This window comes from Carcharhinus amblyrhynchos, chromosome 13, assembly GCF_965287045.1.
Source record: "Carcharhinus amblyrhynchos chromosome 13, sCarAmb.v2.hapA, whole genome shotgun sequence".
In the NCBI taxonomy this organism is placed as follows: Eukaryota; Metazoa; Chordata; class Chondrichthyes; order Carcharhiniformes; family Carcharhinidae; genus Carcharhinus; species Carcharhinus amblyrhynchos.
In genome coordinates, this window is record NC_137336.1 from 65,438,973 (window position 1) to 65,455,891 (window position 16,919).

The 16,919-nt window shown below is 43.2% G+C and overlaps 1 protein-coding gene across 4 annotated transcripts in view; it reads left to right on the forward strand.

Moving 5' to 3' along the window:
* LOC145351956 (transcription elongation regulator 1-like) overlaps nt 1-16,919 on the forward strand; it is a 121,924-nt gene that overhangs the window by 33,665 nt on the left and 71,340 nt on the right. For all 4 annotated transcript variants that reach the window (XM_080201779.1, XM_080201780.1, XM_080201782.1 and 1 more), the window contains exon 3: nt 16,458-16,610. In XM_080201779.1, the coding sequence (XP_080057905.1) occupies nt 16,458-16,610 (153 nt within the window). The remainder of the gene's footprint in view (nt 1-16,457; nt 16,611-16,919) is intronic.

The window sequence follows — 16,919 nt, forward strand, 5'->3', positions numbered from 1 at the left end:
TATTTTTCTACATTTCAGAAATGCATTTCACACTGCCAGTGCATAACTTGTTGCAGTAAATGATCTGTTTAGGCTACGTTGAAAAGCAGAGATGGTTTTTGGACCTCAAACAACATGGAACTGAAATTAGGTACAAGAAGTAACAATGTGGAATACACTTAAAAAATGTAATGTGATGTATGGAACTGAGAAGGATAGGGACCTGGAATTTTGATCACTCGTTCATTTGAAATCAATGACTCACTTGACAACTGTTGGAATGTTAAAATCTCTGATTCTTTAGACCCGTTTGCTTACTTCAGTGTTTTACCCCGGTCCCCTTATTTGCAAGGTGGACAAATGACAAACACAAGTAAAGGTTCAACAAGTTTATTAACAATAACACTACGAACCCTTATGTTACCCACATAAAACAAGACGATACCCCAAAATCAGATACACTACCCGCTAAGATGGTTTGGTTAAAACTGCAGGCTCGATTCTCTGAGTCCCTCTGGTCCGTCTTCACGAAGGTGAGTCTTGATGGCAGTTTCTTCCTTCCTTCTCTGGTCAGCCTTCCGAATGGTCAAGGGTCACCTGCTTCATCGAGTCTTCTCCAGTCTTCCCTGCTGGTGTCTGCAAGTGTGCTACTTTATCCCCTGCCTGCTTCCCCTTCCAGAAACTTCTCTGGCTTCTGGCCAATGAGGTCCCAGGATGGGGTTCCAATACCCAGTGGGTTTCTTGATGTCTGCCTGACGGGACACCAGGGTCCGCCCTCAGATGTCCATCTCCATGCTGTTGCTTACATGTAACCTGTTATCAGATTAAGCCAACTGCAGGAACTTGTGGTGACAGAAAGTCTGGCCCGATCTGGGCTTCTAACAATAGGCTGGTGCATTTCAATGGGGTGCAATGATCTCCTGCTAAGTATCAGTAGGGCGCAACGACTTTTGATCGGAGGTTGATGAGTCAGGCCCAGACAGGTTTGTGTATTGTACAACTGGCCTGCCTGAGGTTTGACTGTTTGTTTGATTTTTAATATGTCCAATTCTTTAATTCAGGATATCCAATTTTATCAGCCATAAAACCTGGCCCTGTTTATGTTACACAACTAATGAACAAAGTAAATAATGGCCGATAACCACCTGGTTGCCTAGTGTTGCATTTGGGAGTACCCAAGTAATACACTGGGAAAATCCTCTAGGAAGTTGACACAAAGGTTTACCTGGTAATTGCCCAACAGTGCGAATTTCATCTCGACAGTTGCGCTGTGCTGGGCTGGGAACGGTCAGCAAAAGCAATTTTAAATCCTTTTAACAATCCATACATCCAGACCAAACCTCACAGGGGTCACCTCATACATAGACTATACCACCCCCACCCATGGCCCAATCCCCATCTCCTGTTCTCTGTCTGGTTCTCATTCGTTCTTATGCGCTTGCTTGTGCTCTGTCTCTCTCTCTCTCTCTCTCTCTCTCTCTTCCACTTTCCACCCCACTCCTTTCGGTAAACCACTTAACTGCTCCCTGTAAACATCCCCTTTGTGGCATGAGTGCAGTTAAAAAGGGGCGTTCCTTACCTCTTTGCACCCCAGTTATTCTACACTGACGATGCGTTGCATTGCGCCTGTCTGACCCAGCTTGAGTGAGGAAGGTTGGACAAGTTGGGGGCTTAGAAACCCCAGTGGGGATAATTCTGTTCAGAGTGGCAATCTGACAGAGATTGCCACTCTGGAAGTTATGGGCCAATATCTTGTCCTTCTGTTGTGCTCCACCTGCTCAGACAGTGTAAAATCTTACACTTCATTTAATTCAGAAGATTTGTACAGGTTCAACATTATCTCTGTCTCCACAGGTGCTGCCAGACCTGCTGAGTTTTTCCAGCATGTTTTATGTTCTGTTCCTCCTTTTGCCAGCCACCTTAAATAATTTAAGTCTGGTTTTCAGTGCTTCCACCAGTGCAAACAGCTTCTCTCTATTTACTTCATCTCTATATATAATCAGTAATCCATTTCTTGCTTGTTGTTTCAAGCTTTTTGTTGTGATCAGCGCACTTCAGACTAGTACTATCAATAAAAATTGTTGAAATCCAGAATCATTGTGCCATCTCCGATTTTTAGCTCAATATTGTCTCAGAAAACCTCAACATAATGAAACTCCTTGCCTTACTTACCAGGATTTTGAGGCTCCAAGCTTCATGAAATGTCATATTACACTTCTTTTAAAAAAAGGTCATGGCTTATCTTCTGCTTAGTTCCTTGCAATCTACAGGTATTTAATTTGTGTTTTGATAAGACACAATATAATAGATTCTGAAGCTTGGGGTCCTTCAGTTTACTGAAAGTAACTTAATCCCATGTTGCACCTGTTAACATTTTCTGCTCTAATTTACCACGCCTGACACAGCTTATTCCATTGTAAGTCTGATGAAATTAGTATGTTGTTTCAGTGAAAATCTGGAGCTCAGTTTGCCAATGATGGGACATTGAAGGACTGGCTAAAAGTGCAGAATTGCTCCACACTTAATCATCTCAAGCACTCAATGATAGTTGAGATTGTTGTTTTTCAGATTTACAGCCTTTAAAAGCTACATCTACGTTAATGTGGTTCCTTTAATATTATAGTTGACAGTGACACATTTGAAATAACTAATGTGAGCACTTGGGCTATAAGATGTAATGACTACATGCCTTATTTGAACTTCCCAAATGCTTCAATTGCTAATTATAAAATGAATTGTTCAGGTGCCAACAAAGGTTTTTCTTTTAAAGTCATCGAGGTTTACAGCATGGAAACAGGCTGTTTGGCCCAACTTGTCCATGCTGCCCTTTCTTGCCACAAGCTAGTCCCAATTGCCCACATTTGGCCGATATCCCTCTATATCCATCTCACCCATGTAGCTAATAAAATGCTTTTTAAAAGACACAATTGTACCTGCCTCAACTACTGCCTCTGGCAGCTCATTCAGACATTGACCACCCTCTGAGTGAAACACTGCACCTCTGGACCCTATTGTATCTCTCCCATCTCACCTTAAACCGATGCCCCCTAGTTTTAGACTCCCCTATTTTTGGGAAAAGATGTTGACTATCTTCCTTATTTATGTCCCTCATTATTTTATAGCCCTCTATGAGATCATAAGAACATAAGAAATCGGAACAGGAGTCGGCCATCTAGCCCTTCGAGCCTGCCCCGCCATTCAATAAGATCATGGCTGATCTGAAATGGATCAGTTCCACTTTCCTGCTTTCTCCCCCTAAACCTTTATTCCTTTGTCCATCAAAAACTATCTACCCGTGACTTAAGTATATTTGGCGAGGTAGCCTCCACCACTTCAACGGGCAGAGAATTCGAGATTCACCACCCTTTGAGTGAAGAAGTTCCTCCTCAACTCCGTTCTAAACTGCCCCCCCCGCCCCTTATCTTGAGGCTGTGCCCTCTAGTCCTGCTGTCCTTTCTGAGTGGGAAGAATCTCTCTACCTCTACCCTATCCATCCCTTTCATTATCTTACAAGTCTCTATTAGATCCCCCTCATCCTTCTAAACTCCAACGAGTACAGACTCAGTCTATTTAGTCTCTCTTCATAGTCCAACCCCCTCATCTCCGGTATCAGCCTAGTGAACCTCCTCTGCACTCCCTCCAAGGCCAAAATATCCTTGCGTAAGTGCGGTGACCAAATCTGTGCACAGTACTCCAGCTGCGGCCTCACCAGTATACTGTACAGTTGCAGCAAGACCTCCCTGCTTTTATATTCTATCCCTCTCGCTATAAAGGCCAGCATTCCATTCGCCTTCTTGATCACCTGCTGCACCTGCAAACTAGGTTTTTGCGACTCGTGCACAAGGACCCCCAGGTCCCTCTGCACTGTAGCATGCTGCAGCTTTTTGCCCTTTAAACAGTAATCCCTCCTACTGTTATTTCTGCCAAAGTGGATAACCTCTCACTTGCTAACATTATACTCCATCTGCCAAGTCCTCGCCCACTCGCTCAGCCTATCTAGATCCCTCTGCAGACTTTCCACACCCTCCACGCAATTTGCTTTTCCACTCATCTTCGTGTCTTCAGCAAATTTCATCACCCTACACCCAGTCCCTTCCATCTATATAAATGGTAAATAGCTGAGGCCCCAGCACCGATCCCTGCGGCACTCCACTAGTCACCAACCGCCAATCAGAATAGCACCCATTGATACCAATCACTTCAAAGCCTCCTGCGCTCCAGGGAAAAACGTCCCAGTCTATCCACCCTCTCCTCCTCACTCAAACCATCAAGACCCGGTTACATCTCAGTAAATCTTTTCTGTACTACTTCGAGTTAAATGATATCCTTTCTATAATAGGGTGATCAGAACTGTACATGATATTCCAAGTGTGGCCTTACTAATATCTTGCACAACTTGAACAAGGCATCCCAATTCCTGTATTCAGTGTTCTGACCAATGAAACCAAGCATGCCGAATGCTTTCTTCACCCGCTCTATCCGCCTGTGACTCCACTTTCAAGGAGCTATGAACCTATACTTCTCGATCTCTTCATTCTATAACTCTTCCCAGTGCCTTACCATTAACTGAGTCGGTCCTGCCCCGATTCAGCCTACCAAAGTGCACCACCTCACATTTATCTAAATTAAACTCCATCTGCCATTCGTTGGCCCAGTGGATCAAGATCCCTTTGCAATCCTGGATAACCACCTTCACTGTCCACTATGCCACATACGTTCATGTCATCTGCAAACTTAATAACCATGCCTTCTAAGTTCTCATCTAAAGCAATAATTTAACTAAGAAATAACAGTGGACTCAGCACTGATTCCTGAGGCACGCCACTGGTCACACGCCTTCAGTTTGAAAAACAACTCTCTCCAACCACCCGTGAGATTAACCTACCATGTCAAAGGCCTTGCTAAAGTCTATGCAGACAACGTCAACTGCACTACCCTCGTCCACCTTGTTATCCCTTCAAAGAACTCAGTCAGATTTGTGAGACATGATTTTCTACACTCAGTCGTGCTGACTGTCCCAAATCAGTCCTTGCCTCTCTAAATGCCTGTAGATCCTGTTTCTCAAGAATCCACAGGAATTTTTCTCAAGTTTTAGCACCTGAAGTTGCTGCAGGATCCTCAGTTGTTATCTCACTTTGCAGGTGGCTCATTTTTGCATGTGGTGTATTACACATATCAACTGTTAGTTGTGGATTTCGTTGCTCAAAAAAAATTAAGGCTCTTATAACCCCAATGGTTAGAAATGCAGATTATTCATGGCATCCAAGGCATCTGGTAACTTCAGTCAGAACTGCAGTAGTCCTGGAAGAGAGTCGAAGTGGAGGTGGAAAATCAATCAAGATTTTCACTCCTGGTTGTTGTTCACTAAAGTGTAGCTTTCAAATGTGAATAAGATCAAATCCAACTGTGATGCCCCCACAGATAAGCATCCTGCTAACAGTAACTCTAGCTCAGTTCAGAATAACTATTTGGGAAAGGTGTTGGGCTGGGACAGTGTCAGTGCCGTATGCCAGCATGTCAACAGTCAGTTCCTTAAGGATAGAAGAAAAAGATTGGAAAGCAAATAAGGAAGTTTACTGTTTAAGCACAATAGTGACATCTACCCCATGTGAGAAGAATAATCCTTTTATTTACAGGGCTAAACCATAAAGTTTAATTCTCATGTTATGACTGATGCCTCATACTCTCTTTTACTCTTTACAGTCTTCACCATGCTCTTTTTTTTATGCCCCGATGTCTTACCACTCTTTTTCTGTTTCATGTGACAGCACTCATTGCTGTCTCATCTAAAAAATGAGTCACAAAATTCCTCAACTGCTTAATTAGAGATTGTTACAATGTTGGCCATTGTGAAGTTGAGATGTTACATCTTGGTAAAATATTTCAGTCTGAACGGTGATGGCTTTCATATTTGTCTCGTTGGAGAGATCATCAGGAGGAAATGGTTACTTGTTGATAGTTAGCTACCTTATTGCCATATCCTAGATGTGAACAATTGGGTGAGGGAAGCCAGAGTTTTGAAATGGTTTGTAAAGATGAAGAAAACATCATGACTTGGAATATGAACAAAACTTGAATGGCGTTGTCACTAGGACTCTGTTATTGTTAGACGTGTACAACTACAGTCTACCATACGTGGCCCAGGAATTCAGGTGATTCCATTTTATTTCTTAATTGCTGGTTTATCAACATTTGTGAGCCTGGAAGTTTAGTTAGATTTGTTATACGTGTCTTACCACTCTTGCTTTTGGAGGCTGAACAAGAACAGAAGGTTGGTCAGGGCAAGATTAGGGCCAGTTACAGACAGCAGGGGGAAGTTGTGTGTGGAACCGGAGGAGATTGGAGAAGTATTGAACCAATATTTCTCTTCGGTGTTCACGCAGGGGGACATGAATATAGCTGAGGAGGACATTGGGTTGCAGGGGTGTAAAATAGAAAGTATTACGGTTGATAAAGAGGATGTGCTGGAAATTCTTGAGGGGCTGAAAATAGATAAGTCCCCTGGTCCGGATGGGATCTACCCTAGGATTCTCTGGGAGGCTAGAGAGGTGATTGCAGAGCCTCTGGCTCAGATCTTCAGGTCGTCATTGGTCTCTGGTGTAGTCCCGGAGGATTGGAGGATAGCGAATGTTGTCCCATTGTTTAAGAAGGGGAACAGAGACTTTGCCGGGAATTATAGACCGGTGAGTCTTACTTCTGTTGTGGGCAAGGTTTTAGAAAAAATTATTAGGGATAGGATTTATAGTTATTTGGAGTGTAATGAATTGATTAGAAATAGTCAGCATGGTTTTGTAGCAGGTAGGTCGTGCCTTACTAACCTTATTGAGTTTTTTGAGAAGGTGACCAAAGAGGTGGATGGGGGTAAGGCAGTTGACGTGGTATACATGGATTTTAGTAAGGCGTTCGATAAGGTTCACCATGGTAGGCTTCTGCAGAAAATGCAGATGTATGGGATTGTGGGTAATCTAGGAAGTTGGATCAAGAATTGGCTATCAGATAGGAGACAGAGGGTGGTGGTGGATGGTAAATATTCATCATGGAGTGCAGTTACGAGTGGTGTGCCTCAGGGATCTGTTTTGGGGCCACTGTTGTTTGTAATTTTTATTAATGATCTGGATGAGGGTATAGTTGGGTGGATTAGTAAATTTGCTGATGACACCAAAGTTGGAGGTGTGGTAGATTGCGAGGAAGGGTGTCATAGTCTGCAGGGAGACTTAGATAGGTTGCAGAGCTGGGCCGAGAGGTGGCGGATGGAATTTAATGCGGAGAAGTGTGAGGTAATTCACTTTGGTAGGAGCAACAGATGTGTCGAGTATAGGGCTAACGGGAGGACTTTGAATAGTGTGGATGAACAGAGGGATCTAGGTGTGTGTGTACATAGATCCCTGAAAGTTGGGAATCAAGTAGATAAGGTTGTCAAGAAGGCGTACGGTGTCTTGGCGTTTATTGGTAGGGGGATTGAATTTAGGAGTCGCAGTGTAATGTTGCAACTGTACACTACTCTAGTGCGGCCGCACTTGGAGTACTGTGTGCAGTTCTGGTCCCCGCATTACAAGAAGGATGTGGAGGCGTTGGAGAGGGTGCAGAGGAGGTTTACTAGGATGTTGCCTGGTATGGTGGGGAGGTCCTATGAGGAGAGACTGAGGGATCTAGGGTTGTTTTCGTTGGGAAGAAGGCGGCTAAGAGGGGATCTTATTGAAACATATAAGATGATTAGGGGTTTAGATAGGGTGGATAGTGATAGCCTTTTTCCTCGGATGGAGAAAGCTAGCACGAGGGGGCATGACTTTAAATTAAGGGGGGGTAGCTACAGGACGGATGTCAGGGGTAGGTTCTTTACCCAGCGGGTGGTGAGGGATTGGAATGCCCTGCCTGCTGCAGTTGTAGATGCGTCTAGTTTGGGGGCGTTTAAGAGATCTCTGGATAGGTTTATGGACGAAAAGGGATTGGTATAGGCTAGTGGGTCATTGTTTTTGTAACTGGTCGGCGCAACATCGTGGGCCGAAGGGCCTGTTCTGCGCTGTAATGTTCTATGTTCTATGTTCTATGTTTAACCCTAAATCAGAAGTCTCAATGTCGATTTTTGTCAGCTTGAACTATATGCAAATCAATAGTAGCATTGATTTCAACTTCCTGCATGACTCCTGAGGGTTGTGCTGAGACTTAAGTTTAAACTTGCCATGCTGCAATCCTTCTGTGACGATAGGAAACTAATAGAATTGATCCCATGTTTTTAACTGAATCTGTTGCATTTGTTGCTGTTGATATTTTCAGCACGCTGCCTGGAAGCGTGGGTGTATAAATAATCAGGAACTGTTTGTACCGTGAATGTGTGCCAAAATGCATGCAGGCAGGATCCTTTATAGTGAGGTTCAACTGCTGTGGTGCATAAAGACTGGATCCTGTCCAGATCCCATGGCTGTTTTGACTACGTGCTCAAGATTTCTTTTCCATAAATTCGATAACGATCTTAGAATGCGTTCTTTTGCTCTTCGGAAACAATTGGAAACGGTTAAATTTTATGGGCATTGCCTGTACTTCATTTGAGTGACAATTCATCATTTGTAATATGTCACCAGTTACTTGACTGGAGGATTTCGAATGAAACGTGATCTTATTTTCACCTGACATTCACTTGAGCATTTTCTCTCACAAGACTGGTAACGAGATGTTTTTGTTTTCTCCATGGCATAAGAATATTGAGCACAGATTTAACACATTTTTTTGTCATAGCTGAAACTAGTTAAAATAGCACAGACCAGGAATCAGTGTAGAACCTGTAAACACATCTGATGCACGGCAGTAGAATTTCCCACCATCTTCAGATGGGTTTCATCTTCTTGTTTCCATTTAATTTACAAAGCTTCGTATGCAGAGAAAGAGAAGTGTTTCCTGAAAATGGATTTCCTTAGAGCATTGAATTGTTTGAAAACTGCAGTCCAGGGGAGGATCAAGTCATTCAACTCCCAATCATATTGTTATACAAAATAATTTTGAATCTCCCTAAATGACATTCAACAGGACTGCATTTTTTTAATTGTAGCAATCCCTTCCTTTACAAAGTCTCCACTAGGCTGTTGGGTTACCCCCACAATTCCTGCTGTTGCTTTCTGCTCTTGCAAAATGTTGTGTAAAATGCTTTGTGATGCTGTTGCATGATGAGAGCTACAAAGTGTCATAGCTTGATGCATGCTAATCAGTATTCTGGGCGAATGCTTACTACCAGCTTAATCTGATGAGTGCTGCCCATTGATGGACCTGCTACAAGCATGGTGAACAGAGCTCTGAGTTTCTGAAAAGCAGAATCGTGTTATTCACTTGGCTTTCAGTAAATCGGTGGTGCATCTGAAACTCTGCAAAATACAATGACAAAGAAGCAAACCTGTGTGTTTCCCCCACTGGAAACCATGGATGAATAGGGATATCCACTCCTTGCTCAAGTCCACGTCTGAGGCCTTCAAGTCAGGTAACACTGACCTATACTAGAAAGCCAAATATGATCTAAGGAGATCCATCAAAGATGCCAAAAGTATCAAACCAAACTGGAGTCCCAGGCTAGCTACACCGACCCTTGCCGACTATGGCAAGATCTGCAAGACATAACGGACTACAAGGCGAAGGGATTATAACATTGCTAACTCCAACGCTCAATGCATTCTACACTCGTTTTGAGCAAGAGGTCAGTGAGAGCATGCCCTGTACCCTGGAAGTTCTCGGTGAACCTATATCTGGGGTCACCATTGCTGATGTCAGAGCAGCCTTCTTGAAGGTCAACCCATGGAAAGCAACTGGCCCGGATGGGGTACTGCGACGAGCACTCAATCCTGCACGTGTCAGTTGGTGGGGGTATTTACAGACATCTTTAACCTCCCTTTACAGCAGTCTGAGGCCCCTATCTGCTTCAAGAAGACGACCATCATGCCGGTACCTAAGAAAAACCAGGGTGCCTTAATGACAAACGACTGGTGGCTCTGACATCCATCATTATGATGTGCTTCAAATGGTTAGTTACGGTACGAATCAATTCCAGCTTCCCGAACTACATGGATCCACTACAGTTTGCTTACTGTGCAGCAGATGCCATCTCTCTGGCCCTGCACTCAACCCCATGTCAGACTCCTATTTATTGACTGTAGCTCAGCCTTCAGCACTCCTATTCCCATGAAACATATCTCCAAACTCCATGGCCTGGGCCTCGGCACCTCCTCTGCGACTGGATCCTGAATTTCCTAACTCATGGACGACAATCAGTTAGGATAGGCAACAACTCCTCCTCCGTGATCATCCTCAACACCAGTGCCCCACAAGGCTGTGTTCTCAGCCCCCTACTATATTCCTTATACACCTATGACTGTGTGGCCAAATTGCCCTCCAATTTGATTTTCAAGTTTGCTGATGATACCACTGTAGTGGATCGGATCTCAGTGATGAGACACAGTCCAGGAATGAGAGAGAGAATCTGGTGAACTGGTATGGCAACAATAATTCCTCCCTCAATTTCAACAAAACGAAGGAGATTGACATCGACTTCAGGAAGTGTAAAGGCGAACATGCCCTTATCTACATCAATGGGGATTAAGTAGAAAGGGTCGAGAGCTTCAAGTTTTAGCTGTCCAGATCACCAACAACCTGACCTGGTCTCCCCATGCTGACACTATAGTTAAGAAAGCCCACCTACGCCTCTGCTGTCTCAGAAGACTAAGGAAGTTTGGCATGTCAGCTGTGACTCAACGTTTACAGATGCACGATAGAAAACATTCTTTCTTGTTATATCATAGCTTGGTATGTCTCCTGCTCTGCCCAAGACCACAAGGAACGAGATGGATTGTAGCCCAATCCATCTTGCAAACCAGCCTCCCATCCATTGACTCCGTCTACACTCCCTGCTGCCTCAGCAAAGCAGCCAAGAGAATGAAGGACTTCATGCACCCTGTACGTTCTCTTTTCCACCTTCTTCTGTTGGGAAAAAGATACGTAAGCCTGAGGTCACATACCAACTCGCTGAAGAACAGCTTCTTCCCTGCTGCCATCAAACTTTCAAATGCACTTACCTTGCATTAAATTGATCTTTTTCCACACCTATCTACAATCAATACACTACATTGTGAGTGCTGTCATTTCCTTCGATATGAACGCTATGTTTTGTCTGTACAGCACACAATAAACAATACTTTTCACTATGTTAATACATGTGACAATAAATCAAATCAAAGTTTATGTCACTGATTTATGATGAAATAAAATTACTCGTTGTTTTGTGGTGTTGTTGGGAAAGATTATTAGGGCCTATAATTTAAAGAGGTGGCGATTTGCCAAATTGAAGATGGCCTGGAGATACAAAAACCATAGTGAGATCCCAACTGCGTGCAATCTTTTTAATATTGTTGCAACGAGAAACATGAACTCTCAAAGCTACCTCTACAGAGAGAGGCCATGAAACATAGCTTCCCAGAGGTCATGCATAATGCTCAGAGATCATTTACCATTACATATTTGCCTATTATCCAACTTTCATCCAACCATGTTGGACGCGGTGGGCTTGAGGAAGAGTTCTTGGAATGCTGCCGGGGTAGTTTCCTTGAACAGTGTGTGACGGAACCAATGAGGGAGCGAGCTATCTTAGATCTGGCGTTGTGTCATGAGGCAGGAAGAATTAGGGATCTTGTTGTGAGGGATCCTCTTGGGACGAGCGATCATTGTATGGTTGAGTTCTTGATGCAGATGGAGGATGAGAAAGTAGGGTCCCGAACCTGTGTCCTCTGTTTGAACAGAGGGGAGTACGATAGGATGAGAGAGGAATTGGCAAATGTAGATTGGGGGCGCAGATTGGTCGGCAGGACCGCTGAGGAACAGTGGAGGATCTTTAAGGAGATCTTTTTTGGTGCTCAGCAGAAATATATTCCGATGGTAAAGAAGGAATGTAGGAGAAGGGATAACCAGCCGTGGTTATCGAAGGAAATAAAGGAGAGTGTGAAATTAATAGCTGATGTGTTTAGAGTGGTTAAAAGTAGTGGGCGAGTAGAAGATTAGGAGAGGTTTAAAAATCAACAAAGAATGAGTAAGAAGTTGAAGGAAGGATAGACTATGAAGCTAAACTAGCACTAAATATAAAAAAGGATAGCAAGAGCTTTTAGAAATATATAAAGAGGAGGAGGCTGGCTAGAGTGAATGTTGGACCCTTAGAGGATGAGAGGGGGGATTTGGTGGTGGGAGATGAGGTAATGGCGGAGGCCTTAAATAAGTTTTTTGCCTTGGTCTTCACGGAAGAGGACGCGAATAGATTGCCAGATATTAAAGATAGAAGGAGATGGTAGAAGTTGAGGGCCTGAATGCGATTACTGTTACTAGAGAGGTAGTGCTCGATAGACTAACGGGACTGATGGTGGACAAGTCCCCAGGACCGGATGGAATGCATCCCAGGGTTCTGAAGGAAATGGCAGAGGTGATAGTGGATGCCTTAGTGATTATTTACCAAACTTTGCTGGATTCCAGGGAAGTGCCGGAAGATTGGAAAACGGCTAATGTTACGCCACTGTTTAAAAAAGATAGCAGGCAAAAGGTAGGGAATTATAGGCCGGTTAGTTTCACGTCTGTTTTTGGAAAAATGCATGAATCTGTCATCAAAGAAGAAATAGCGAGGCACCTAGAGAAGAATGGTTTGATAGAGCAGACGTAGCACAGATTCATTAAGGGGAAGTCGTATTTGACAAATTTATTGGAATTTTATGAGGATGTGACTAGCGTGGGAGACAGAGGGGAACCGGTGGGTGTAGTGTTTCTCGATTTTCAAAAGGCGTTTGATGAGGTGCCGCACAAAAGGTTGCTTCAGAAGGTTAGGGGGCATGGAGCTGGGGGTAAGGTGTTAGTGTGGATAGAGGATTGGTTGTCTCATAGAAGGCAGAGAGTTGGTATCAATGGGCGTAATTCTGATTGGTGGTTGGTAACTGGTGGTGTGCCGCAGGGATTGGTGCTGGGGCCTTAGCTATTTCCTGTTTATGTAGATGATCTGGAGGAAGGGGGCTGAGTGTAGGGTGACAAAATTTGCTGATGACACAAAGATAAGTGGAACAGCAAATTGTGCAGAGGGTGTGGAAAGTCTGCAGAGGGATCTAGATAGGCTGGGCGAGGACCTGGCAGATGGAGTACAATGTTAGCAAGTGTGAGGTTATCCACTTTGGCAGAAATAATAGTAGCAGGGATTACTATTTTTAACGGGCGAAAAGCTGCAGCATGCTACGGTGCAGAGGGACCTGGGGGTCCTTGTGCACGAGTCGCAAAAACCCAGTCTGCAGGTGCAGCAGGTGATCAAGATGGCGAATGGGATGCTGGCCTTTATAGCTAGGGGGATAGAATATAAAAGCAAGGAGGTCTTGCTGCAACTATTACAGGGCATTGGTGAGGCCGCAGCTGGAGTACTGTGTGCAGTTTTGGTCGCTGCACTTGCGCAAGGATATTTTGGCCTTGGAGGGAGTGCAGTGGAGGTTCACTAGGCTGATAGCGGAGATGAGGGGGTTGGACTACGAAGAGAGACTAAATAGACTGAGTCTGTACTCGTTGGAGTTTAGAAGGATGAGGGGGATCTTATAGAGACGTCTAAGATAATGAAGGGGATGGATAGGGTAGAGTTAGAGAGATTCTTCCCGCTCTGAAAGGGCAGCAGGACTAGAGGGCACAGCCTCAAGATGAGGAGGGGGGGTGGGGGGGGGGGGAGCAGTTTAGAACGGAGTTGAGGAGGAACTTCTTCACTCAAAGGGTGGTGAATCTCTGGAATTCTCTGCCCGTTGTAGTGGTGGAGGCGACCTTGCTAAATATATTTAAGACATGGGTAGATAGGTTTTTGGTAGACAAGGGAATTAAGGGTTATGCGGTGAAAGCGGGAAAGTGGAACTGAGCCACTTCAGATCAGCCATGATCTTATTGAATGGCGGGGCAGGCTTGAGGGGCTAGATGGCCTACTCCTGCTCCTACTTCTTATGTTCTTATGTTCAGTTTTACGATGTTCCAGTTTCGATAGACCTTTGAGTGCATGTTAATAGATCCTGATTAGCTGAGACGAGATCTGCCAAATATGAACTTAAGTGCATCCAATGTCAATTTCCAGACACTTGGCGGCTTTGTAACAATAACCCTTCCCACCACTCGAGTTACGAGATATTGGGGGTTCAGCCATATCAGTGTGGTTACACTTGAAAGTAATTCATTGTGGGCCATGTGTTATAGGATCTCTTGTGAAATAAATGTAAATCATCATAATTTTGGAACATTTGATTCAGCACCTTGTTGGTTAGTAGACCCTTTGTGGTGTATTTCACTGGAACTTACTATTTATCTCTTTCTCTGGGAAAAAAAAATGTTTTTTGAGCTCTTTAGGGAAGCAATGCTTTGAGGATTGTCCTAATTTGTGAAACTTTCAGAATAAGCCAAATTCTGGAATTCCCAGATGTTCTGAGTGAATCAGTGCTTTGCAAGAACTTTGTCGAGGAAAGTATTTCTACATGAAGTAGAATTTCTAACTTTTATCATTTTCTCAGTTCAAATTTTCTACTATCATTTTTAATGTGGCGAATCTTCTCAAATTGTCCCGAATCATTTCAGTAGCTTTATTTCATAAAATTTGACAGAAAAGAGATGAATAGGAAGATTAATATGTTTTAAGGAAGTATCTTAAAGGAGAGAAAGGGAGGTATAGGGAGGAAATTCCATAATTTAGGACTCGGGCAGCTGAAGGCACTGCTCCCGACGTTGGAACAACAAAGCTTGAGAATGGGTAATGGGTCAGAGTTGGAGGAGCACAGAGATTTTGGTGATTTGTTGGCTCCTTCCAGATGAGGCAATCGTAGACCTTTGGCTGTGAGAGTTGAGCACCTTCTGGGACAAGTTAACTATCAACTTAGTAACTTAGCCTGGAGTCATTTATTCTGCATCTTGCAAACAGACTTTCAAATTTTCTCCCACTTCCAGGTATGAAATTGGAATATGGTTTTGCGGATGTTCACTATAAACTGGTGCGTTCATATTTAATTGGTTTACCACGTGCCAGTAAGCAGTTCTTCAGTGAGGATTTTGATAGCGGGTTGGGAGCATCACAGTTGAGATCAGTCTGGATGGACTTGAGGATAAGATGCATGCAAATTTTTAACAATGTAATTTTTTGTATAGCTCAACGTCTAAATTTTAGCATGTTGGTGTTTATTCGAGTACTCTTCAACATTGCATGAAGACACATGATAGACTGAATACCCAAATACCATGACCAAGGCTTCAGTTTAACTCATGACTCTGTGCTTGGGAAAATAAAGGCACGCTATACTTCATGGGAAGTGATGGCTTGCTTAGTGGGTGATATAAGCCACAATCATTGAGCAGCTACTGTAGAAACTTAGGGTTTTATGTTAAGACCCAGGCCAGAAGCTCCAAGATGTTTTCTGAAGTTAGCTTAGAACCTATGTTTTACATTTGATTTTGGTGTGGGTGAGCATAAAATGTTTCACATGAGTTGTGATTCCCATCAGAAAGCTTTTCTCAAACAAAGTTTATTTAAGAACACAGTTAAATCCAAACAAAAAGAATTCGTACAACTTTTACCAATTACAAGTCTTAAGCATAACATAGCTCCTAACAGCGAGCTTTCTCTTGTCCTAAGTTAAATATCATCTCACAGACATATATCCTTCTTCAGACTTGGCACAAAAAGCAAGTATGCTCGTCATGTTGTATCTTCAGTTTGTAACACCTATAGACAGGAATCCGGGCCTGTTGTTTGCAGAGAAGGGTATCCCCAAAACAGCTGAACTTCAGAGCAGTAAACTTAATCTCGGGCAGCTTCTGCACACAGAACTGAAACTCCAGCTCCAGAGGGAGGGGAAAAAGAAGTGATGATTTTCTTCACTTCAAGCTACTAATGAAAAGCAAAACTAAAATCTGGACTTTTCTATGAAGTATAGCTGTCCCTAGCCACAGAATGTGACCTGTCAATCAGCACGAAATAAGCTCTATTCTGCAATGCAGAGGGACCATTAAAACAACAGAACACTGTATTAGTCCAGATTGAAATCATCATCATATCAATTATACTGCCTAAACAAGAGCAAAGGACATTGGCGATAGACAACACGATGCTTACAAATTGCCAAGGACTGCAGAAACGTCCTGCAGAGAAACAAGATTAAAATACATTTCTTAAAGGCACAGTATCATCACAGGTTGAATCTTTTGTGCAAATGTCATAAATGCTTGCCATCAAGAGCCACCTGCTGTTTTTCATCTGAAAATTTACTGAAATTTATTTTTAAACTTAAATTTTTGCAAATAGACATTTTGGTCAGCCAGTTATGCATTGAAGACTGCACTGTAGTTTCATTTACAAATGGCTGGAATAGATTGATGTCACTGTGTTGTAAATAAGTGGTTTCATTACAGTATTTGGCTCAGAATTTGCTGTATTATTTGCACCTAATAATTCCTCATTTCTTTTCCAGAGACCACCTTTCATGCCCCCTCCTATGACCAGTATGCCCCCACCACCAGGAATGATATTTCCTCCTGGCATGCCCCCAGTTTCTGCTCCAGCAGCACCTGGGTTGCCAAACAACGAAGAGATTTGGGTGGAAAACAAAACCCCAGAGGGAAAAGTAAGTTGTGGGCGAATTCATGCTTTGTTTTTAGCAAGTTAAATGACTGTTGAAATTTTTCTGTATAAAATGAGAAGGTAATCTGTTTACTTTCTTAATCTGTCCCTTAAATATTTGTTCCCCAGAAACAAAGGGTGTTAAAAGCTCAGATTTCAGTGCTGATTCCAGTTTCCTGAAGTGCATTTTCTGTGAGCATGTGAAATAGTAATTATAAAAGATTGAGTTGCTGATTTTGCTGAACAAAGAGCTAATCAAAAGGTTAATTGGTAGACTGCATCTTACTTCCGCATTCAGAAACTGCCTGGCAAA